At 36.7% G+C, this 25,178-nt stretch overlaps 1 protein-coding gene across 1 annotated transcript in view; it reads left to right on the top strand.

Moving 5' to 3' along the window:
- The first annotated feature begins 1,348 nt into the window (after positions 1-1,348).
- The window catches only part of NVL (nuclear VCP-like), a 32,699-nt gene continuing 8,869 nt past the window's right edge, over positions 1,349-25,178 (top strand). The window contains exons 1-17 of the mRNA XM_009994765.1: positions 1,349-1,416; positions 2,599-2,651; positions 2,736-2,826; positions 3,717-3,771; positions 4,299-4,565; positions 5,637-5,763; positions 6,038-6,114; positions 6,397-6,531; positions 7,313-7,414; positions 9,233-9,350; positions 9,824-9,968; positions 12,821-13,088; positions 15,719-15,937; positions 16,552-16,656; positions 17,414-17,476; positions 18,805-18,924; positions 19,915-20,014. Of these exons, the coding sequence (XP_009993067.1) occupies positions 4,311-4,565; positions 5,637-5,763; positions 6,038-6,114; positions 6,397-6,531; positions 7,313-7,414; positions 9,233-9,350; positions 9,824-9,968; positions 12,821-13,088; positions 15,719-15,937; positions 16,552-16,656; positions 17,414-17,476; positions 18,805-18,924; positions 19,915-20,014 (1,834 nt within the window). The 5' untranslated portion in view covers positions 1,349-1,416; positions 2,599-2,651; positions 2,736-2,826; positions 3,717-3,771; positions 4,299-4,310. The remainder of the gene's footprint in view (positions 1,417-2,598; positions 2,652-2,735; positions 2,827-3,716; positions 3,772-4,298; positions 4,566-5,636; positions 5,764-6,037; positions 6,115-6,396; positions 6,532-7,312; positions 7,415-9,232; positions 9,351-9,823; positions 9,969-12,820; positions 13,089-15,718; positions 15,938-16,551; positions 16,657-17,413; positions 17,477-18,804; positions 18,925-19,914; positions 20,015-25,178) is intronic.

Genomic DNA, 25,178 nt, shown 5'->3' with positions numbered 1-25,178 from the left:
AAGGAGGGAGGGAGGGAGGGACGGGAGGGGGTCCGGGCAGCCCCGGTGGGGGGGAAGCCGGGACCCCGACCGAGCTCGTGGGGCCTGGGTGCTGTTGGTTTGTGTGTTCCGAACGTGCCCGCTTTCTCAAGCGTGGGACGAATAGGAAAAAAAGCGAAACAAACCCGCCCGGGGTCGATACAGGCAAGTTGGAAGCGCTCACGTGTATAAACGTGTGTGTGTGGTGTTAAACAGGGGCCTAACGTGGTGACCCCCATCACACACGTGTGCAGAGGGAAGAGCTTTCAGGTGGCTCTGTGGTATCTCCTGAGTGTTTAGGGAGGCTTCACACAAACGCTGTTTTTCAGCGTAAACTTCGCTTTAAATTCCTGAAAATCCGAGCGGCTGCTTGAGGCAGTTGTTTTATTTTCCTTTGCGAGTAACTATGTCTCGGCCACTCTGAAATGAAAGAGCCAGCTGAAGTTATGGTGGGCCTGATGTTGCCTGCAGGTCAGTAGCTGCCTGTGGGTGGTGTGAAGTGTGAAATGAAAAAAAATAACTCTCTATGCAATTTCGGAGTGATATGACTGTTTTCAATAGAGGTACTAATTTAAATGAGATCTTGAAATTCTCCCTGCTGGTATTTGTGATAACCATATCCCTTAGGGAGAGCCTCTGTCTCATTTTCCTTTTTTTTTTTTAAGAAGGAATCTACTCCTAATCGGGAGAGTGGAGTAAGAAGGCAAATACAGCACCGTTGTACCTGGAATTTTGTACATTTTCTCACACTTTGATAACTGTAGTTAGAAAATGTGTTGGATCAGCTATTTTGAGAATAAAAAAAAGAAAGAGGCTTGATAGAATTTGCTTTTGTTTATATACTTTTTTTAGTGTTCTTTGAAACATCCTAGGACAATTAAAGTTCTTACTGTGACTGTATCCATACCAGTTGATGTAGATTGTTTTATTTTAAGTTAGGAGATCTAAAACAAAACGAGGTTAGCTGAGAGAATCCAAGAAGCTTAGAAGGATTGACAATAAGGTAGTGTGGATTCAAAGTCATTTTTCTTACTAAATAGAAAGGATGGAGTTGCACAAGCAGAAGTCACCAAAGGACCAAACTGCAGCATGCTGCTTTTCCCCAGGAAACATACTAACTAGTTGTCTGTGACTTAGTAGGTATTTCCCAGTTCACTGGGAAACACTGCCTCATGTGCTCCAAGGCAGTTCAAAGCTGTTTCAGATTTTCACTTTGACTTCTAAGAAGAGTAAAGTTTGAAATAGACATATTTGATCTCTAGCTGTTCTGGTGAAGTGATTTACAAAGATTCTATTTGTCGATTTATTTGCTTCCTCATTTCAGTATCTTGCAAGTAGGAAGTGTGGCCAGTATGTTGACATTAGAATTCTAGCATCTGATTTGCAGAAAGCCTACAGGTGAGCAAAGATGAGTATTATAATGTTCTATGTTCAAAAAATTGAATGTATTATTTTGTTATTTTGACTTTTTCCATTTTTTATTACAATTTTAATTTTCTTCATGTTAACTAATTACCAGTTGTTGAGGTTGATTGAAACATTAAGGCCGTTGCAACTCCAGTGTTTTACTCTGCCAGTATGTCTAGTAACTTATATTTTATTAATGTATTGGCGTTGCAAGATCTAGTTGTGGTTTGTGGGGTTTTTTGAGGGGATGTTGTGTTTTTTTAAAAAGTTAAACAGCTACAGATGCATTACAGCACCTTGGTCCTAACCCCATTGAGTTTAAAATCAGGGAAGGTAGCACTTCAGTGCAGGCAGATGGGGGAGCTGCATGATTCAGCAAGACACTGACTTATGCTCAGTTGCTCAGCAGGACAGTCAGTCTTGCTAAATTATTTTTAGGCTATTAGGCTTTTCTGGGTGGGGAGAAATGTTGCTTTTCAGCAGATCATTGGTGGGTGTGAGTTAATTAATGTGAAGTATATTCATTTATGTTTGCACAGTCTATTTATTTGTGCCCTGTTAGAGAAAGGGAGCCAAACCTCTTGCTTAGGATGCTTACAGGTCTGGGGTTTTTGTTTTGTTTTTCCTCTGTCGGCTACTCTGTTAAAACAAATAAATAAAATATAACCTCAGTAAGTGAAGGCAGAAGGCTGATGATTTTTGTTTGCACTTAAGGTTATTAATTGAATCAGATATTCTAATATTGACCATTATTTATTATCACAGTTATTCTTTTCTGGACTGCGCTTTATAGACTATAGTCCTATGCCTGTATGTTGTTGGTTGAATTGACATTTTAAAAATTGTTAGTGTTGTTAAATAAAATCCAGTGTGTCCGTGTGTACCTTGCTGCTTCTCTATATCTGTCACTAAAGAAGGCCTCAGTAATTTTTACTAACCATCCCACTAGGAACTACTATAGTTTAGTGGTCTGGTTTCATCCTAGTGTTTGAGCTGTTCCAGGCTTAAGAAAAAATAGTCGTGTTTTCACATAGTCGGGTTTTAATAAGAACTTGTGTAGAAGATTTGGCATCAACTTATGATGTATTTTTTTCTGCTGTGAATGACAATATGTTGCGGGGAGAAAGCAGTTGGTGTAACCTCTTTATTTTGTTTTGGTGTTTCTTTTTTCAGTGCAGAATATGGACGAAGAAAAAGGAATGCTTTTAGAATACAAGTTGAAAAAGGTAGTTCTGTTAGTATTATGTCCAAGATGCCAAAATCTTTGATTATGCTTTGACTGTTTTCTCAAGATGTTTCAACTTTTTCAGTGTTTGGAATAATCAGTAATGAAAAAGAACATGAAGATTTAGCTTTAGAAGCTGAACATGTGTCAAAAAGAGCAAGACAAGATAAAAATGAGTAAGAAGATTTATATTTTTTTTCCATTAGATTACTTAAATAGTATTAACATTTCTCTAAAGTTTTCCGTCTTCATATTATTACATTTTTGTAGTTTCAGGGTTACATAGATTCTTAATTTCCCATAGGCTTGTCTTCTGAAGTTACCTGAAGATAATGGAAGCATTTTTTTCTCTGAGGACAAGTAGATACTAGAGCTAATACTGATTTCTCTGCTATGGGACATCTACAGCCCTGAACTAGTGGATATCCTTGGGGCTTCCTTGATAGTTTTCCACATAAGGAATCCAGCCCTTATGTCATTCAGTTTATTTGCTTTCTTAATCTTCCTTGGGTGTGAGAGATACTACCTAAATCTAAGAGACAAAGACTACAAGACTACTATTCAGAGTAAATCACTGCTGGATATGAGACAGGAATTAAGATTTCCTAATTCCTAACCCTGTGCTTAGTCTCATGGACCATTCTGGTTTCTCTAACTTGTGGTGGATGTTAAAGGTCAAATGGTAAATTACGACATTGCAATCAGAAGGAGGACTACTCTAGTGCAGCAGTGATTTGCTACCACTTCTCTTGTGCCAGCATTGCTGATTATGTGGTCTCTTGATTAACTAGATCAGGTTGATCCTACATCAGTTTTTTAGGACTGTCTTTCAACCCTGTTGGCAGGTTTATCCAGCTCATCATAGACTTGAAAAGGACACATGTTTTAAATCCTCATAGCAGTACATTTAGAGGAAGCTAGTCAGAAGTTTTTCTCCAGTGTTAGGCTACATGTTTTCATTGTGGGAAGCCATGTTGTGGAAATTGTATTTGTTCTGTCTTGTGGGTGTATCACTTGCAGTTCTGCTCTGATACATTAATAGCTTTTTTCTTCCTTCCATGTAAAGAACTTCAGGAAGTGCCACAGATGACTCTGATTATGATGATCATGCAGAAGACCTAGTAAGTTGTATTTTATTGTGATTGTTTTGTTTGCAAAAAGTGAGATTCTGTGTTGGGAGATTGCAATGCACTTGGACAGTCTAAAAGGGAAGAGGAAGATGAGGTATAGTCACTGCTGGCAATTCCAACTGAGAATCTGTAGAGCTAAAAAGAGCCTATTTTCTGAAGAAAACAGAAGATTCTGTGGTGGGGAATCACTTAAGGGAAGCACACTGGTGGCCCAAAAGACTTGGCTATCAAGTAAATGAAATTATTAAAGGAACTGACGTATCTGGCTATTACTAAAAGGTGACTGTCAGTTAACAGGGGTCATTTCAGGGTAAACTGAAAAGGCTGTTGCCTCTTCAAGCAGCAGATGTAGTTTTGTATGCAGTCATTTGATTTGCAGTGGAATGGGTTGGAAGATGCATGTTTACTTTATCCAGCAGAGAATAATGTTAAATGACGTTTATGAAATAGTTTTTATTGGCTTCTTAATATAAATAATCCAAGTTATAACCTTTCTTTTAAAATACATAAATCTGCAGTCTACAAATCACATGAACAGTTCCCTGCTGAGCTTATACAAGAAAGGAAATCCCGATTCTCTTCCAACCACTCCAAAAAATGAAGCAATGGAAACGCCCCCTCCTGTGCAAGCAACACCTCAAACAAGCACCATCTTACCAGGAACGCGAGTAGAAACACGCATCTCTGAAGGGGGCTGGTTCATTGATAAAACTCCATGTGGAAAAGACTTTTTCACTGACCTTTCAGAGGATGGAGAAAGAAATGAAAATAAAGTGATTTCTGAGGTATTGTGTTTTACATGCCCAATGTGATTTAAATAGCAAGAATGTGTAATTTCCTGTGTAATTTGACAGGCTTCTGAAAGGTGACACTAAGACCAAAAGGACTGTCTGGGTGGATTTAAAAAATATTTTTATTGCAAACATTGAGTGCTGTAGTAGTGAATGTTTTAAATAGAAAGGAAAGACTGGCTTAAGCCCAGCAGAGTACTTGTTTTTAGGTTGGTTTCAGAAGATGAAAGGGCTTACCTCATTGTTTTGCCATGTCAGAAAGAAGTTTTGAACCCTTTGGCCCTTTTCAAGGATGTTTGTGTGGGAGGTAAAAGGTCAGAAAATTATTAAATGCCTCCACATTTTTTGAGGCAAATGTAGTGCTCAGTATTAAGGAAACACAGATTAGTTCCTGTACTGAGAAAAAGGTAAGTGGAACTTACTTGTTATTTATTCCCTTTGCCAGTGACCAACCTAACTGGTCAGGAAGCATGTGGCTTGCTGTAGCCGTAGCATGTGGTCTCCCTTAGCCAGTGGTTAAGCCTTAGTGAGCCTAGGGAAAGCTGAAGTTTTTTTGATGAACAAGAGTTGGAGAAGTTGAAAGGAAATGGCATTGATTTATAAAGCAGTTAAAAATAGGTCCTGCTCCCTGTCCAGACATATTGCTGCTTACTTAGTGATTCCTTCCTTTCCCTCCAGTGTTTTTCTCTCTTATCTAGAAAAACCAACTGTTTAGCTGGGAAAGCTTTCCATTTATATATGGAGGTAACATTTTTGTTGTTTGGCTGACCAGATGTTTTGGCAGGATGCTCTTTTTTATGTCAAGAAAGAACTACATTTACATCTACCTTTTTGATTACAGAAATCAAATGGGGTAATTACACCCTTTTTTAAAAAAAGGTAAATCCTAAATTAAAAAAGGATTTTTTAACAAAAATAAGGGGTTAAATTCCTTCCTTGCTTGATTTTATTCATATGATATATATAAGTTAAGCATCATAGACACACACTTGGTTCTTTTAAGTGTTTGCAGATATTCGCTGACTTGGAAGGTTTTGTGTATATAATTCTGGTTTTATGTCCTAGAAATCAACAGAAATTTCTGTCTTGGAGAGTGAAAGAAAGAAGACAAAGGGTAAGAGAGCAAAAAGAAAAAAAGAAGAATTTCCAAATGTAGATGAAGAAATTAATTCCATCTTACTTAAAGAGAAAGGTGAGAAGGTATTTTTGGTATGCTGTTCCAAATAAAGAGATGGTATTTGACCACAGAATCTGTTTCACTTCAGAAAACACTCTTCTTGTCTTCAAGCATTTTGTTAAGATGTTTAACCTTAATGTTGTACAGAAAAAATATTCCAGTCATATATCTACCAAAAAGTACTACTACTCTTTGTACTTCGTTAATTGTTTAGGATGAGTACTTTCTTATTTGGAGTTAGCAGCTATTACGCCATGTCTAAATTTGTATGACTTTTCCTTCTTAACAGTTAGAAGTAAGCAACCAGATCTTTACCACCCTTCAGTGAAGTTCAAAGATATAGGAGGCAATGATGAAACTTTAAAGGTCAGTTAAAATTTTATTGATGGGGTGCAGAATGTATGGAATAAAATGTCACATGAAAAATGAAAAGAAAAAAGCTGGCATAATTCATCTGCAGTACTGAGAATAGCTGCTCATACCAACAGCAATGCAGTTTGTTTTTTTCCTTTGATTAATCGTTTTAAAAGCAGTCACTGAAATTACATGAATAATCAGAACTTTCTTTATTTTGGCCTGTCTATAATATTAGCAATCTATAATACTAATTTCTTCAGTTTAAATTGAGGTCCGTCTTGTCCTTAACAGGAAATCTGCAAGATGCTCATTCATGTCCGTCATCCAGAAGTCTATAACCACTTAGGTGTGGTTCCACCTCGTGGTTTTCTTTTACATGGACCACCAGGATGTGGAAAGACACTACTTGCACAGGCAATTGCTGGGGTGAGATGGCTTTACATTTAGTTTCTTCTTCTTCTGAATTATATCTAGAGAGAAACATGACACAAGTGAAAAATCTTCAGAGATGAAGTAAATTTAATAACTACTTCTTAAATATTTTTTCTTAAATAAGAGATTCTCAGTAGTGCTATTTAAGGCAAATTATATCCTCCAAGCCTGCAGTAGTGACTCTGGTGGCTGTAATTTTTATAAATTAGGATTGTTTTTTCTTACATGTAGTTGCAAGAGTTTGAAATAGGTTGCACCTACAGGTAGCACTACTGTGCTACAGTCTATCAAAGATACAATTGCATTTAATTATTTTTAATAGCAGAAAACCTTGAGTGTGAGCTTATTGTACAGTCCTGCTCAGATCCTTCCAGAGCAAGATCTCTTCCACACTGCTAAGCAATACTTTGTTACAGGTGGGAATAGACAATTTTCTCAAGAAGAGAGCCCAAGCATGAACTGAACTGTATGTGTTGAGAAGGATTGAGTTGGGGACCAAGGTGCAAAGCTGTTTGATAGTCCAGTCATTCTCCAACTGAATTAGAGAAACCTGTTTGTTTTTTTTAAATCCATTTCTGTCTACTCGGTCAAATGTCTCAGATGCATTTTAAGTTGGAGAATGCTACTAACCTTTTTTTAAAAGCTCTTTATGTAATCAAGACTAAATCTTAATCTTTGGGTGTAAAAGGTGTCTTACTGGAAAATGTTTATCCTCTAGGACAGCAAACATTTCTAACCTCTGAATGCATCATGCAATGTTCCTTGTCTCTTTCAGGAGCTTGAGCTCCCAATGCTAAAGGTGGCAGCCACAGAGATGGTGTCTGGAGTGTCAGGGGAATCTGAGCAGAAACTGAGAGAACTGTTTGAGCAGGCTGTGGTGAGATGCCCATGGGAAATAACATTGTGAATTGCTTGTGCTTTTCTTTGTTAAGATTCATACTTTGTTGCAGAGGTTTGAATTTGAGTGAATATTAGTGAGTGAATCCTGATACTCTTCTGTTCCAAAATCTTGACAAAAGATACTTCATCATAGCAATGCAAAGGAAGCAACAAATTGTTTACCTATTTGGAGCTGCTTGTCTTGATATATAAAAACAAAAAATACGTAAGAGCAGTTTTCTGTGGGTTTTTGGTACAAAGATTTTTGCTGCTTTTGTATAGCATGGAATTTCAGTGAATGTAAGAGGCTTAAGACTTTGGGTGTTTTGGTATAAAGAAATTTGGGACAAATAGCATATGAGCAGGAGTCAGGGCACAGGTGGAAGTTTTATTTTTTTGGTGCAACTTCCAGATTTACTAAGAAGCAAAGAGAACAAGACAGGTTGAGATACCTTTTAATTTAATCAAATGCAGATTATTTTTTTCTTTTTTTAGGATGTGGCTAATGTTTTATTTAATTAGGACAATTTTCTATTCCTGACCTCTGAGAATGTTCTGGTTTTCCAACTTCATTCCATTTTCCTACTCTCCCCCACAACTGTATGTAGGTGGATAGAATACATTCCTGTTAAACAGAATGCTAAACAGGGCAAAAATATTGATTGTGAAGCTGTTAGATTGTTATGTTTCCAGTTCATACTGCATTTTAATTTTTAGAGAGGCTTGTTAAGGTGTTGTTCATAATAAAATTAAATAAATGATCAGATTTTTTTTAGAAATTACTTACCTTTTGTATGTATGGTGATGGACGGGAGGTTGCTATAAACATAATTTTTAAAGAAATTAAATATATTGCATAGAGCATGTTTAAAAATAAAATCTGTTGCCTTTCTTATACTCTCTCCCATTCACATAAGTAGGTAGTTGTTGTACCAATTCTTGTGCAGGGAAAAAAGACATGGTTTTATCATACATATACTGTAGAATGTTTATGGCTTAGTTGCATTCTTTTCCTCTAAAAAATTAAATGACAACTAGATGGCGCAGTTGCTGCCTTGTAACAGTGCATGGTGTTAAAAGACTTTAAAAATGTGAGTCTGCTATTTTTTTTGAAGACTATTCTACTGTCTTCTTTAAGTATTCCTTTGTACCACTAAAGCCTTTTGAGAATATTAATAATCTTATGTCAGTTAAGCATTATTATTTTCTATTAATTACAGTAGTTATTATCCTATATTAGTGTTAGCTTTTTTATGAACATGAAGTACATGGAATTCTAGAACACTTGTAGGAGTTGCTCGTTTTTCTCTTGGAATGCAGTCAGGCTGTGTAGCAATCTTGAAGTTGGCAGATAATTTTTCATTACTACCTGTGGCTCCTTTTGTTTCATTGCTTGTGGCAGTAAAACTAGCTCTTGAAATTCCACAGCTGTAATATTACTAACAAAACGAAACAAAATCAGACCATTTTTGTCTGATTCTTTTGGGTTTGTTGTTTTTTGGTTGTTTTTTTTTTTAATTAAGCAATGGAATATTTATGGAAAACATAAAGCAACGTAGATATATGTTTAAATTTTAAACAATATAGAGAGATATTTTGAATCTCATGCTTTAATTATTTCATAATCTCAGCACAGTTTCATAGTCTGGTGGCTCTCCAGGTAGTCAGTAAGAACAACAAAATTGTTCTGGGACAGGATGATTGTGCAGCAGACTTAGGGTAATAATTATAGAACAGAAAAGCTGAAAAAAATTATTCTTCTTGTGATATGCTATGTCTATGTACTTTTGTAGTTATTAATATTTCTTGTTCCTAGTCTTGTGCCCCATGTGTCCTTTTCATTGATGAGATTGATGCAATCACCCCGAAAAGAGAAGTTGCATCGAAGGACATGGAGCGGAGAATTGTGGCTCAGTTCCTAACTTGTATGGATGGTTAGTTTCAGGAACAACTGTACTAAGCTGAACTTTCTAATTGTCAGGCTCACTCTCTCCTTTCCTTCAGTAATGGCTCATGGTTACGTTAGTGGAGATAGCGGTACCAATTTTTCCTATTTTGGCATAGTTTACCTGGAGGCTCTTGGGAATATTCTCATAAATTTGAGGGTGTGTTATTGCATTATTTTTGCAGTGGTCTGTACACCGTTATATAAGCCTGTCTATTGTTTAAGCAGATATAAGGGTAATATGTGTCCAATGTAATTTCAAATGCTTATTTCTTCTTGATTGTGCAAAAAGTAAATTCTAGGTAGTAGAAATAAGGATGAACAGCAGTTTAATACGACTGTTGGTTAGTTTCTCTGCTGTTCTTAGTATTACTGCGTGCTGCAGAAGGAGTCACAGATACCAGAACAAAGTTGAGATAGTCAGTATGATGACTAACTTCCTTCCTTCCTTCCTTCCTTCAGACTTGAATAACGTGGCTGCCACTACCCAGGTTCTTGTTATTGGAGCAACTAACAGGCCTGACTCTCTGGACCCTGCTCTGAGGCGAGCTGGGAGGTTTGATCGAGAAATTTGTGTTGGGATCCCAGATGAAGCAGCAAGAGAAAAGTATGTGTTATAAAGCATAAGGTTCTTTTTGAATAATAAATAAGGAAATAATGTGGAAATTAACAGTACTTTCCCTTAATGTGTATATTGTGTGTTTAGTCTTACCTGTGCCTGTACACACCTACATAGGAGCACAAACTGAAAAGTGCAGTAGGCATTAAGTGTGCATCTACTCTTTGTTGTGGAAGCTGTCTGCATTTGCAGTGGTTTTCTTTCTGGTGTGCAAATCTAGTTTTAGCATTGTGATAATGAGTTTTCAAGTGCCTTAACAGTATAAATGATGGCATTAAATATATCTTTTCTGTTGTTCAGGAATTTGACATTCTGTGTTTTGTACTCCCTATGCAACTATTAAATTAGGAACAAATTAAGCATAGCCCATTTGTTAGTCCTCTCAAACACATACATTAAGCAACAGGCCGAGATTCTTCATTCGGTTCCTCGAGGAATTATACCACTCCAGGCATTAAGCTGAGCTGCAGTCATCCTGTTTTGGATGTAACTGTAACTGGCCCTTTTTACTCCAAAGATCTGTAACCATCAGACTATATTAAACAAAACAAACTAAAACCAAACAAGCCTGACAAACAAACAAAAAATCCCCCACTAAAAAAAAACACAAAAAAATGAACAAAACACAACGACAACAACACATTTTTCGGTATTTTATTTTATTTTTATTTTTTTTTAATTAAAAAGGAGCTGCTGCTCATTTTCAGAACAGCAGAAAACACAGGATGGGAAGTATGAAAACAGCTGTGGCTTATCCTGTTAGAGGAAGGAAAGGTTAAAGGATAAGTTCCTTCAAGCTCAACTAATCTTATTCCTAGGTTGCAAAGGCAAACTATTCTGCCTGCAGTATTGCTCACTTTGCCTTGTTCGCACTACTGACCATTTTTTCCCCTCTTTCCCCTTGCCCATCATCTGGCCATCCCTCCACTTTTTTTTTTTCTTCCTCTAGATCTACAGCCCTATAATAATTATGTTTCTCTTGGTTGTTGGGAAACACATGTGATTAGAGGTAGAACTAAAGAGTTGACTGATGAGTGTTCTGATCCTATGATATTTCTTAGGTTCATATTAAAAATACAGTATTTCCAGAAATAGCACTGTTTCAAAGGATAGGAATTGCAAGTGGGAAAGCCACCATAGTGTGTAGAGATTGTTCACAAGTTCAAGTGTAGTCACATTCATTCACATTATTGTTTTGTGCAATTGTTTATATGTATGTGTGTTCCTGGAGATAGAGGCTTACAGGAACTGCTGGTTTTATTTCCATTTTGAAATCATCCACTCCTGCCCTTCTCCCCTCTCCTGTCCTGTTTTGTTTTATTTTGGGGTGGGGTTTGTTGGGGAATTTGTTCCTCTATTTTTTAAATAAAAGGGTCAAATAGAAACAGAAGTCCTTACAGGATGCTGATTTACCATGTAGTAACTCAGGCTTGCTGAAGGCATGATTTGACCTGCTTAGCTGTGGTTCAGGGGTGGAGCAGTACAAGCAGGTGTACCTGAAGATCTTGCTTTGCTTGCAGCATTTTCATGTGCATGTATGAAGCACATGAAGGAAACTATTATATACAGAACAAAATTCAGAATGACCTATTTTTACACTTTGAGTCACTTGATTAAGTACAGATGTTGCCTGGCAGGTTGAAAAATTCTTGAGAACCAAGCTAGTACCATCTAAATCTAAATGAGAGGTGACAGAATGTGATAGTGGGGGAGGCAAACAGCTGAAATGTATTATAATTCAGAGTTTTGTATAGTTTAAGAACTCATTCCTTTAATAACTTTTCTGTAGTTGCATTACTTGATCTGGAAATAATTTTAAATAATTTTCATTGGAACTAGAAAACATATTAATGATCTTCATTTCTTTGGCTTGTGCTGCCTTTTAAAAATATTTTCCCAATGATGTGTGTGATGTTTTGCTGTTGATTTGATCCTTACGCTCAGAGTTCTTTAGTGCCAGTGTTTGGGCGGTGACATTGGCTTTAGTATTTTTTTATTTTTTGTACTATTTGTGTAGTTTTCAGTTGTCCTTGGCTTAGAGAAGAACAGCAGGAAATCTTGGTGGGCCTTGAAATGGGTTTTTAAAGCTTCAGCCTTGATATGGAGTGAAAAAACTCCCATTAAACAAAAAGCATGAAGCATAGCACCTCACTGTCGGTTTCATGGAGCTGTTTTTTATTTGTGGTGGAACTGCATAGGTAGGTATAATTTTAGCTTTTGAGTTGAGAATGAGGTTACACATGATGTGTACACATAAGATGTGTGTTGCCTTTTGGAAATTTTAGTGGAGATGCAAGAGAGATTGGCAGTTATGTTCCACTGACAGTGGCAGGAGAAAGATACTGAAGATTAAAAGACAGAACTTATGCAGTCAGATTTCATTTCCTCCTTGCAGAATAGTTTGTTATGGATTTTCTTCAATAAAAAGATAGAAGTAGGATAGAACAGACAATGTGAACTAAGGTTTTAGGAATACAAGGTGAAGTATCTCAATGGATAACTTTGTAGGCTCACTCTGAGATCTACTTTATCAGTTTTGAAGTGTAAACTAAGTTTTGAGAATCCATAATGTTTAGATTCACCAAAACTAGTTTTTACCCACTGATTTACATTGCCTGGTTGATGCTATTGGTTTTTATTTAAGAACTTAATGGAAATACATAGCATAGTTTTGTGGGTTTCAGTGTTGGTTACTTCTTAGATGAGTGAAACCTCTTTGCATTGTACTACTTCAGTTCACGTGGACTGAAAGAGACCTTAAATCAATGCTGTTTATTTTCATATCAACATTTTAAAAGTTTATATTTATTTTCTTGTTTTTTATCTCCCTACCTGATTAGAATTCTTCAGACTTTGTGTCGAAAACTTAAGCTCCCAGAGTCCTTTGAGTTTCATCATTTAGCACGGCTGACTCCAGGTTATGTAGGTGCTGATCTAATGGCACTTTGTCGTGAGGCAGCTATGTGCACAATGAACAGGGTCCTGATAAAAGCTGAGAAGCAGAAAAGGACACATACACATGCTGGAGGAAACACAGCTGAAGACATGGGAGTAGGAGCAGACATCCTGGTGGAAGAGGGTGCAAAAGACCTAGAACTTCCTTCTAAGGTATTTATTCCTTGAAGCATGTACCTCTGATAATCTTAAGAATTGACCAATGTTATAGTTCTGAAAGTTGTTGCTCATAAATCCTTGAACATCTATGACTAATGTAATATTAAATTTATAATTAAAAATAGCAGCTCTGAGGGCAGAAGTTTAACTCCTAACAACCCAAATAATGGCTCTGAATAAGTGGCTCCCAAAACTTGCACATTGTACAAATTGTATTAATGTTTTATACAAGGTGTGGTTTTTTTGCTTGGGTTTTTCATTGGTTTTGTGTTGTGTTGTTTTGTTTTGTAGCAGACCAGAGGATAAAATAGTGGCTATAGGTCTCTTCTAAAGTGTATCAACTGTCAGAGAACTGTAAGAATATCAGACTTGCACTGAGTTCTTACCAAGCTATTCGCAGTGCCCTCAGTGAAATATTTATTATCATAGAAATCGTATCACAGAAAGGTTAGGGTTGGAAGGAACCTTAAAGATCATCTAGATCCAAGCCCCCTGCGTGGGCAAGGACACCTCCTGCTCAGTAAGGTTGCTTACAGCCCCATCCAACCTGGCCTTGAACACTGCCAGGGATGGGGCTTCCATTACCTCCCTGGGCAACTTGTTCCTGTGCTTTACTACCCTCATAGCAAAGAATTTCCTCCTAATATCAATTTTCCTCCTAAATCTCCCCTCTTCAAGTTTTAAATCATTGCCCCTTGTCCTCTTGCTACATGCCCACGCAAAAAGTCCTGCCTCAGCTTTCTTGCAGGCCTCCTTCAGGTATTGGAAAGCTGCATATTATGGTGCCTGGGCTCTTCCTTGACCTGGCATAGTTACAGTTAGCCAAAGTCTAGAAGTATTTATGCAGTCCACTTTTTCCCTAAGTAATGTGATTACTTGGGGTAAATCACATGTGATGTTTACTACCTATAACAAGTTTGAGGAAGAGCTATCTATCCAGTAGCAAAATTTAGTTAGGAACGCATCTCAAACTGCAGAGAAGCTGTTAATGTGAGGTGCAGCTGGAACTCAGTTGCAGGAAAGAGCATTTCCAGTGCCAGAATTATTCTGTGGCCCAAATCACGTACTGTGGTCAATGAACCAGAATATCTATACATAGAAATTCTTGGTCCTACTTCTCAAAATTTGAAGCATATGTGTGTTTTTGTTATGTAAAGATTTGTCTGGAGAAGTAAAACAAAGTGGTTTTAAATCCTCTGATTTTAGAAGGACTGTCAAAGAAAACGGTTATTGTAATCAACAAAAATCAGTGTAAAAAGCTGCAGTGAGCCTTTGTATTGAAGTAACATAATCATACTGCCTGCCTCCCAGTGTTTCCTGGGGCCTGATGTAGCCAAAAGAAATGGAGGAGGGGCAGGTAGTTGCAGCTTTTAGCAACATTGCTGTGATCAAAGGCGTTATTGAGAATGAGGAAGTCTAATCCTAACAGAATCATGTTTTGATAGCTGGCAGGAGGTTGACATAGTCTAATACAGGGCATTGTCATTAAAACCATTACATTGTGTTTATAATGGCAAAATAAACATACAAAATCTTTAAAAATCATTCACACAATTCAAGTAAACAAACCCAGTGGTCTGTTTCACAGTTTCTTTTAATGGTTCTGTTGAGAAGACAAGGGAAGCCTTAAAAGGAGTATAAGGCACTATAAACACTTCTGTTTCTTTGCAATCAGTTGTAAGGCTATTTTAGTTGCAACAAGTAGGAAGTGACACTTCCCCTATATACTGCAGTAGTAAAAATGTGGAAACTTCACAGAATTTTTACTTTTTTTTTTTTCTTCCCTCTATTTTATGATGAAAATCTGGTTTAGTTTTCCTTGTGGTGCAGTATAAATTTCCTTTGATACTGCCTTTCTCTGTTAGAACTAGGATTTATTTATGTTATGAAGGTATAAAGTTATTTGATTAAGTGCTTTCTCAAGTCGTTTCCCCAATAAGGAATAGACTGGGGAAACAGGAGTGTATTTGCCTGGGGCACTGTGGTTTGCAAGGTGGGACAGTGCTGAAAAACATTACTCTGTATCTCTATTCTGTTTGCCCAAACATTATCAGGATCTGGTTACAAAACCAGGCTTAATCAGCATGGGGAAAAGGAGATTGTGATGTGAAATCAGATTGTAATAAATAAAAATATATATTCTAAAAGTGTGTGTTGAGAGTTTTAAAGGTTTATAAGTAACTGAATGTTAAAACAAATTTATGAAATTGTGCTGTTGAGCAGAGCTGTTCACTTTCTCCTGAAAGCAGTTTCTTATTAAAAACAGAATTAGTGCACATAATTAATACACATTTTGGAAATTTCAGTATGGAAAGAACTTTCTCCTAATCGGTGTAGGAGAAGCAGTAGGAAGAATTTAAAGACAAAATGCATGTGCTGGTTCTGTTGGTGTAGTATCTAAATCAAGATTGTAGTCTGTTAGCTCAGGGCTTTCCTGCAACATTTTTATAATTAATGTTACTTTTTTATTTTACATACTTCATGTGTATTATAAATAATAATTTGTTTCTGAGTAATTAATATTACAGCTGAAGAAAGTATTGCTTTAAAAAAACCCTTAAAAATGGCTCTTAAAATCGAATCCAGTGCGTAATCTTTTTCTCTCCCTTTTTGTGTACCCTAAGGATGAATTGCAGAGACTTCTGGATTTGCTGAAGAAACAAGACCCCTTGCCTGAGGAGCAGCTGCAGAAGCTGTGCATTGAGATGAATGATTTTATTGTTGCACTGCCATCAGTGCAACCCTCTGCCAAGAGAGAAGGCTTTGTCACAGTTCCTGATGTGACATGGGCAGATATTGGAGCCCTGGAGGATGTTCGGGAGGAGCTGACAATGGCAATATTGGTATGTCTTAGCCTTACTGTCAAATAGTTTTTTGCATTTCTCCCTATACAGGAAAGAAGATGGTTCTTGTTTGTTTTTTAATTATTATTTAAGGTCTAATGTGATGCTCATAAGTTCTAGCACGCTCCAAAGTAGAAATTTTACCTCTTCGTTTAAAATAGTCAGATTTCAATAATTTGCTTTTAAATTTGTTACAAGTCTGGTGCATGTGTTTCAAATTTCACTTCTTATATTCATGCTTTCAGTATGTTCACGATTCCTGAATCTTAAGTGTTCTTAAATTTTTGTACCAATATCCTTAGTTATGCAGTGCCACACAAATAATTGGAGACTACTTAGCTGAAAGGTTAGCAATCTCTGCCAGTCACAGCTATACTTAACACTAATACCTTAAGGTGAGCACTTAGGTAAATAAAATTTTTGCCTCTGAATAATGTACTTCTCCCATTTTGGGGTACTTATCAGTGCAAGATTGACTGTTTAGTCTTTTAGCCTATAAAGAATTTGAATAAATAACTTCTGTATTAGTTATTTTTCCTCCATCTGTAACTGAAATTAAAAGTTTTGTGTTAGCTTTTTGTCACAGTTAACTATGATTTTTTTTTTTTTTATAGGCACCTGTGCAAAACCCAGAGCAGTTTAAAGCCTTGGGCCTGACTACTCCAGCTGGTGTCTTGCTTGCAGGGCCTCCTGGATGTGGCAAAACACTGTTAGCTAAGGTAATACATTTGCCAAACATGCTTAAAAATACTGGAGAATCTTCTTGTAGGTGTTTTTGTGGGAATTACATGAGTTTGGATGATGCCAGAAGAATGGCTTTTGCACCACTTCTCATCAGATAGTTAAATTTGAAACTGCTAAAGCTATTTGATTTTCTTGCCATACATTTACATTTTTTTCTTGAGTTGAGAAGAAATTACTGCAAAACTTGAAGGAATGAAGCTGGTTAAGAAGGTAGCAAATGTGGGAAGTAACTCTGCTAGATAACCACTTCTATGGAGTATTTCACTGTAACTTAACTAGGTATTTGGAAGTAGCCTACACTCTTATATATATGTATTTTTATTTGTTATATTTACCTTACTGGAAATACTTTTGTTTTCCTTCTCCTTGAGCATTTCAGTTCTTATGACCTCCCCATATAAATGCAGGTAATCATGCAAGTTTCCAGGTTGTCACTCGTCTTTGCCTTCAAATATTCTTATGTAGTTGAATATGTCTTTTCAGCTAATAAGGGGGAGGAAGGTGGGGTGTGAGTCTGAAACATGGCCCCATTAAAGAGAGAGAACAGCTTGCTAATTAATTTCCCCACACCCCTTCCACACTTAATTGCATATAATTATACTTTGTAGTGTTTTCTATATTTTACAAACAGTTGATAACTGTGTTCTTCCCTTCAGTTTGTTTATCGCTCAATGGACAAAAACAGGAAAAATGTGTGGTTTATATATACCTCTGTCTTTCCCTTTTTTATAGGCCGTAGCAAATGAGTCTGGACTGAACTTCATATCTGTGAAAGGTCCTGAACTACTAAATATGGTATGCACTAATCATTGTGCTTTTGTAATTTATGGAATTCTTGTCCCAAGTGTGGGGGAAGCAAAATTCCTGATAATGACACAACTCACAGTAGTGTGGTGCAACTGAAGTTGCCTAATTTAACCTATGCTTAAAGTTCTTAGCAGAGAAGTTGTTCATGGGAAACGGAAAAAGCTATCTGGCTAGTTTTGAGTGTATTTCTTGGTTTAAATTATCTGGCAGATGGAGACTTCTTGACTGAAGTAGCATTTCTAAATGACTAACTATATGAGTCATTGCTTTTATGTAGATCAGGAAAAAATCAAATCTACAGTGAGGTCAATTGCTGATCAGTAACAGCAAAACAGCAAAATAAAATTTTCAGCTTTCAGGTTTGGAAATGTGTTTTGCTAGTCATTTTATTTTCTTGATGAAAGTCTGAAACCTTGGTAAGCAATGAGGTTTTTTGGTTAATCAAAGTGATTTTTATATATTTTAAATGTTAACAGATAAAAGTGCTGTAGACTGAGTTTTTGAAGCACTGGATTTAGAAGTGTTATAACTTCTGTCCATTTTAGACTTAAGAGAATGTGCTGAAATGAGCAAGATGGCTGCAGACCCCATCTCAGAAGACCTCAAAAATGTGGAAGCTAAAACTAAAATGCTGGGTTCAATAATTCTTTCCATAAATATTTTTTTACATGTACCTCAAGTACTGATAGGCAGGAATAAACCTCCTAAGTTAATGGGGAGCCCTGTCTCCTTGTGCAGTAATGTCTGGCTGTGAATCAGAGAGTGTGTTAAGTCAACAAATTGTATCAAAACATGTTTGTTTGGAAAAAATTAAGAATTTGCATTTACAAGTTAGCAACCTCTGCCCCTGCAATTCACCATTCAAAGTGAAATACTGGCTAACTTTTAAGTTCTGTACTGCTAGCCCCCTGTCTTTAGGCAATGTTTATACAAACTTCAGAAGTTCATCATGTTCACATTGCTCACTGGGTTTGTTTATAAACAGTTTAAAAACAGCAGGGTACTTAATGAAGACTGTATTTCTTGATTCTCGTTAACAGAATGATGGCAAGTTAGATTTATTCCACAGAAAGTAGGAATTCCTATTTAAATTTGAATGTACTGCAAACTGTCAGAAGTGAACTAGTGGCAAGAAGTTCCCTTCTTGCTCAGTAAGGAAATAAAGACTGCTATCAGAAGTAAACTGATTAGCAGGTTGCACTTCTCCCTTGCAAAGCACCTCAAATAGTGTTTAAAACTGTGATGACTTTTTTTTTTTTTTCCCAAGCCAAACATTCATCTTATATTGTGTCGCTGTGATTTGTAATTTGTTTTAGTATGTTGGAGAAAGTGAACGTGCTGTACGCCAGGTGTTCCAGCGTGCCAGGAATTCAGCCCCTTGTGTTATATTTTTTGATGAAGTTGATGCTTTATGCCCTCGAAGGTCTGACCGTGAAGTAAGTCTGTCTTAAAATATTTCCATAAATAAATTATCTCAGTTGCACCTTTTCTGGCATTGTATTAACAACAGAAGTACCTGGAAGGGTACTGTTTGATATCTCCCAAGAAAAAAATTCCAATAGCTTTCTCATATTTGAGGAAAAAATATGTCGGTCAAGTTTTATAAAGCTTAATACTATTTTAAGTATGTGCATATAGAAAAAATATCCAGAAAATGTGTGTATATCCTCTAGCTTGGCTGTCTAGAGCCATAGGAAAAGATGAAGGGGTCCTGCTTAATGCTGTGTTTAATTTAAGGCCAAATTGTGACACCTGTATGCAGCTGTAATGCTTGCATAAAGTATGTATGGATTAGAACAGCATGAACTAGGTTATGAAAATACTTGAGGCAAAAGATGGAAATTATTAGACCTCAGAGCTATTTTGCCCATGAAGTTTTCTCTGTCTTGATTTTTTACTTGTTGCTGCTGTTGTTTTGGAATAGGAGCTACTTACACCTGGGATGAAATTTGGGATTAAACTTCTGTTTTCGGGGCAGTTAATTTCTTGGCACAGCCTGCTAGTGTGTTGAAAGGAAAGCTGCTCTGTTTAAATATTTGGAGAAATACTGCGGTGTTTTTTTTTCCCAAAAGCTGAATATTGGGAGGTTTTGGGTGTCCTTGTTGAGATAGACAGGAGAATAATTAGTATAAATATTTATATGTATTTATTTAAGTAAGTCCATGATTTTTCAGTGGGAAAGAAAAGTTTTGCCAAATGTTAAAATGTGTGGTGGGTGTGTAGGTAGCATGAAATTGGGGTGGAAACAAGCTGAGAGTATGATAGTAGAAATCCAAAATAGAGATAAATTAAAAGTTCAAAAAAGAAACTTTTCTTTGAACAGTATTTCAGGGTGGTGAGCTAGTTGTTCTTTTGATTCTTTTACTTCGAAATAATCACAGTCTCATTGTTTTGTCAATTTTATTGATTATTTTCTCCATTTAAAGTCAGGAGCCAGTGTTCGAGTAGTTAACCAGTTACTCACAGAGATGGATGGTCTGGTGAATCGACAGCAAGTTTTCATTATGGCAGCCACAAACAGGCCAGGTAATGACCCCAAAATCAGAAGGAAGATAAATCAGACATCCTTAGTTCTCTTGTAATGAAATAATGTGTTCTTACTTATTTAATTATATAACTAACCTTGTTCTGTACTTAAAATTACAGTGTCTTAAAAAGTCCAAACCTTTTCAGATCAATGAATCTGTTCCACATTCTTGTGACAATATGAGATGAAGCAGCCTCTTAAAACATGCCCTAATTAGCACCTGGTAACATTGCTGTAAAGTGCTTTGAAAGACCTTTGAAATAATTGGATTTTGGATTATCTCCTTGGAACATAAAAGAACAAAAGATAACTAAAGCATAAATCATATATTTTTTTGCTGCTTGCATTGATTTTCTGTCACAGAATCACAGAATTGTCATAGCTGGGAGGACCTCTGAGATCAGAGTCCAACCATTAACACAAAAAAAATGAAAACGAAACAAAAAACCCAAAGCCCACAACCTCAGCCATTACAGCATTCCCTGAAGTGCCACATCTACAATTCTTGAATACATCCAAGAATGTTGACTCAACCACCTCTCCTGCTGCAACTTCGGGCCATTTCTTCTTGTCCTGTCATTATTTACTTGGGAGAAGGTGCCAACACCCACCTCCCTACAACCTCCCTTCAGGTAGTTGTAGAGGGCATTGAGGTCTCCCCTCAGCCTCCTCGTCTCCAGACTAAACATGCCTAATTCCTTCAGCCCCTCCTATGACTTGTTCTCTGGACCCTTCACCAGCTTGGTGGCTCTTCTCTGGACACGCTCCAGCACCAAAATGTCCTTCCTGTGGGGCCCAGCACTGAACACAATGCTCGAGGTGCAGCCTTGCCGATGCAGGGGCACAATCATTTCCCTACTCCTGCTGGCCACACTATTGCTGATGCTGTTGGCCTTCTTGGCCACCTGTCCAAAGCAACCTTACAGTGTTCTTCTATTTTTAATTTTATTTTTTATTTTTTATTTTTAGTTGTGGCATCTGTCTCATGTTAAATAATTTTTCTGTTTGCTTATATTTGTTTCCTGGGCTTCATATTCCAAACTTAGCTCCCTCAGCCTCGAGTTATTCTGCTGTTTCCTCATGTTTTGTCAAGCTTTGATATCGATAGCTGTCTGTGCTTTGTAACTCCTCCAGCATTTTCTTAGTTAATAAGCTAAATATTGACATTTGCTTTACAAACATCACGTATTTTACAACCAACTCTTTGACTTTTTTATGTTATGGAGAAGTCTTACAATACAAACTTGTCTCTTCCTGAATTTGAATTCCATGTAGATGCCTAGAGTTAGAAATAAAGGAGTTTGTTGTCAGTTTAGAAATGTATGCATGAAGATGTTGTACTTCCTTGGTTATGAGCATTTTTCCCAAATATTACAACTTAAATTAAATACAGTGTTACTAGTCTATCTTGGTAAAACCATACTGGTGTAGGTACCAGAATTTTGCATCGAGTGTTTATTTGGTGAAGTGCTGGTAACAAGAAGACACATTTAGTTGTTTGTATCTGTAAGTATTAAGTGATGACAAGATGTTGAATTCTGATGAGAGATGGCTTAGCATGGAGAAAAACCACAACAGTGTAGCTGCTTTGGATATCAATTGGAAGATGAGAAAGCTAAAACTTGGCAGACTACTTGGGTCCTGCAGGTTAAGGAAAATTTGGTATGAAATCACATAATACAGGCAACTATTAGGTGGTTTTGGGTTTTTTTCCAGCAGTCAAAAAATTTAAAATTTTTAAGGGAAATTTTCCTGTCTCTTGAATTCTTTGCATCATGACAGATTAGTCAAGCCTTCTACACAGTGCAGTGTCAGCAGCAGATTCTTTAATCTGCCTATGCTTACAGAAATTCTTTGAGTGGTAGGTATTCTTGGCATGAGTTTAGTAATTCTGACCTATCTAATCCAGTGTAGAAAAGAGAATGAGGTTATACAATGTAGCACGTCTATATATAAATAGAGTTGGATGTACCAAGAGTCTTAGTGCTGCTGTCATCAAGTTGCCTTAGGAAAGAGATCTCTCCCTAAATAAGTTATACTAGTGCAAGTATTTGGATCAAGCAGCCTTATTGCTTAGTGTTTCTCAGGGGCTTCCTGTATTATTGCTGGTGACAGTAAACTCATTGTTATCTCTGACTGGTAGCTTGGGGTGTGAATTACAACATTTTTTAAGTTTGGGAACATCCAGTTTGACTTCCTGCAGTGCCACCTTAGGTGTACCAGAAGTACACATGGGGTGGCTATTTTTAGGGCCAGTGTCTGTACATGGCACCTTTCTGAGCTAGTAACTCCTCTCCTAGAGGCAGCTGAGTATGTAATCTAGTAGCTTTACAAGGTCCAGTTTAGAGTAAATGTTGTTCAGATGTTAATTTCAAGATATGGATACTTGTGTGTCTACATTTGTCCTGTTTCTTAGCTTTTTGGGTTTCACATTTACACTGATTCAGTACTTGCTTATAGGTCTCATTTTCATGTGTATGTGAAATAGACATCTGTGCAGTTGTTAATCCATCCCTTTGTAAGCCTTTTACTAGATGCAGATTTACCATTATGTTGGTATAAAGTACCTTTGTAATGGTTTGGAGGTAGTTTGGTTTTGGGCTTCTTTTTTTTTTTAAGTTTTAAAAAGTCACTGTTGCCTTGTCTGGCTGCAGTGGTAGATGTACTGGTTTACTATATTGGAAGAGATAAAATGACAAAACTTTCTTGAGTAATGGTGGTTTAAGTAATACTTGAGAGAAGCTTGGAAATTTGTACGCCATGAACTCAGAGGTGTATTACTAGCCAGTGACACTGATGGCAGAAGTGGATTTGATGTAAAAATGCCAAATGTAAAGAAAATGCAAAGGCAGGGATAACAAATACAATAATTAGACGGAAGGTTATGAATTTATTTGCAAATTCTGTCAGTGGAAGTGAATTGTATCTTGATAAATTGTCTTTCTAGCATGATAAAATACCTTATTCTGAACGGCAAAGCCTGGCACATCCAACTTTTGCCAGAGGAGGCAGCTATCTGCAGGTTTGAATAGGATGGATCTTTTGCTTTAGAAGTTTATCAGTTGTGTGCATTAGCAACACTTTGGATAAGTTTAGACTACAAACTTTTGCTGCGATATCTGCATTTGTCATTGTGAATAAATATAGTTTCCAATTTATGCAGCTTTTATCAGAACAACTTTTACTGAAGCTGTGGTTAAACTGAGGCAATACCAGTTTATTCACCACTGATGGTGCTTAGGAAGGGGCAGTGTTCACCAGATTAAATTTTGCTAGTATGTTCTGGGTTCTTAATAGGAGCACACTGCAGGTAGAGAACAGTGAAGTCTATGCTAGTAAAGCACCATGGTGCCAAAATAAGAGTCTGGTCTCATAAAAATATTATTATAAAGAATAGCAGTAGTAGCAGTAGAGTTTTGGCATCAAGCTGCGTTCCTCACAGTTGTTCCGGTGTCATGTTAGCACCTGTGGCAACGTATTATATGAAATGGTGGTGGTTTATATTCCCCATGCCTGAAAACTGCCAAATTCTTTTTTCATAATAGCTTTTTAGGACTAGGAACATTCTAATTCCCATTTTGCCAAAAGTGCAGGCACAAGAAATTGGTTCCTTTGTTTCTCGTATACAACATGCAAGCAGTAATTCTTATTCTGGCAGTGCTGAAATAAGCCTTTGATCTGTCCTTGAAAGCAGGATATTTTAATGTTTTTTGCACTTACTTGTTCAGTGGCTTTGACAGTCCCATGCAGATCTTTTTTGACTACTGCTAAATTAGCAGGGATATAGTATTTCCAACTCAAGTGTCTTTCTTCCTAAATGCAGAACTAGTGTAAAACTTTTTCTGAGGAGGATTAAACTTTTAAAGAACTCAATGACATTTAAAAGAGAGAGCGGAAAAAAAGAGACAGAAATGTCATATCATGTTAGAAATTTTAATTATGTTCTTTTTCAACTTACTTCCTTCCCCAAATCTGAGACTAAATGCTATCAAACGCTGCTGTTAACTAAGGTCTGTAATTTCCCAGAATTTTCTAATTACCAGTTTGAGTTTCACTATTGGATCCTGCTGCTTTCTACTCTTTCCTGACTTCCCCAGGTTTTGAACATCTATAAACTCTTTACAGAAATGCTTAACAATCTATCAGCACCGCTGAGGAAACAGACAAGAGATCAGTGAAAAACCACAAACTGGTAGTGAGTTAAGCTTGATGTAAATGGTGATGTTGTCTTTGCTTTTATTCCTGGTCTTTCCAGCTTTTTCAAATTAAATCTTGCAAAATTCCCCTTTTACTATTATCTTAGAGCATGTTCCTAGTTTCAGTGAGTTCTTTAGCAAGTTTTTGTTAGTTTTCTAGAGCTATTCACCTAAACCACATTTTGAAACAGTAAAAAAATAATCTTCGCTCTTGCTGACTGTAGTTTCAGTTTTGGTTTGGGTTTTTTGTTTGTATTTGTACCTATTTATACATTTTGCTGAATTAAAGGCAAGATCTAAGAAAAGCACCTACTCTGTGAGGCATGGAACAGTTTATTTTGTGATAGGTCTAATTCACACAACTGGTATTTCTGCATTTCAGCAGCCTGTGTATCTTTTAGAGTAACTTCAGTGGAGTTCATTTGTTGTGTAGAAGGAAAGTTGTTAACTGCAGTGTTCATCTATAGTCTCAGAAAACATTTTAGAACTTCTGAGTCTACATTCCAGAACATCTTTAATGTGAGGACCTAGACCCTGTATACTTAAAAATAATTTCAAAAACTGTAGTGAGTTTATGAGAAGTTTAGACTCAGTAGAATGGTTATTGTTGCTGGTGTGCATGGAACTTTTTTAATCGTGGTTGGCTTTTGTACCATTGAGATAAGACATGAATAATCAACTCAAAATGAGTGTGAGACTAATAGATTTTTTTATAGGACAATAGGACATCACATTATAGGGATTCATGCAGAGATCCTTTCAGTAGAATTTAATGAAGAGGATAAAATTTTGCAGTAGTTTCGAGACCAGTGTAGCAAACTGAAATTTTACATAATTCTCTTGGGGCTAGTGCCTGTTTTAACCTTTAAAAACAAAGTGAGGATTGGATGTACTCTGAATGACCCATTATGTAATTTTTCCAAATTGTTTGGAAAATGGTACTACTGTCTTCTAAGAACATAATACA

The sequence above is a fragment of the Chaetura pelagica genome, unplaced genomic scaffold, assembly GCF_000747805.2.
Source record: "Chaetura pelagica isolate M959 unplaced genomic scaffold, ChaPel_1.0 scaffold2, whole genome shotgun sequence".
NCBI classification, from domain to species: domain Eukaryota; kingdom Metazoa; phylum Chordata; class Aves; order Apodiformes; family Apodidae; genus Chaetura; species Chaetura pelagica.
This window is presented reverse-complemented; position numbering and strand designations above follow the sequence as displayed.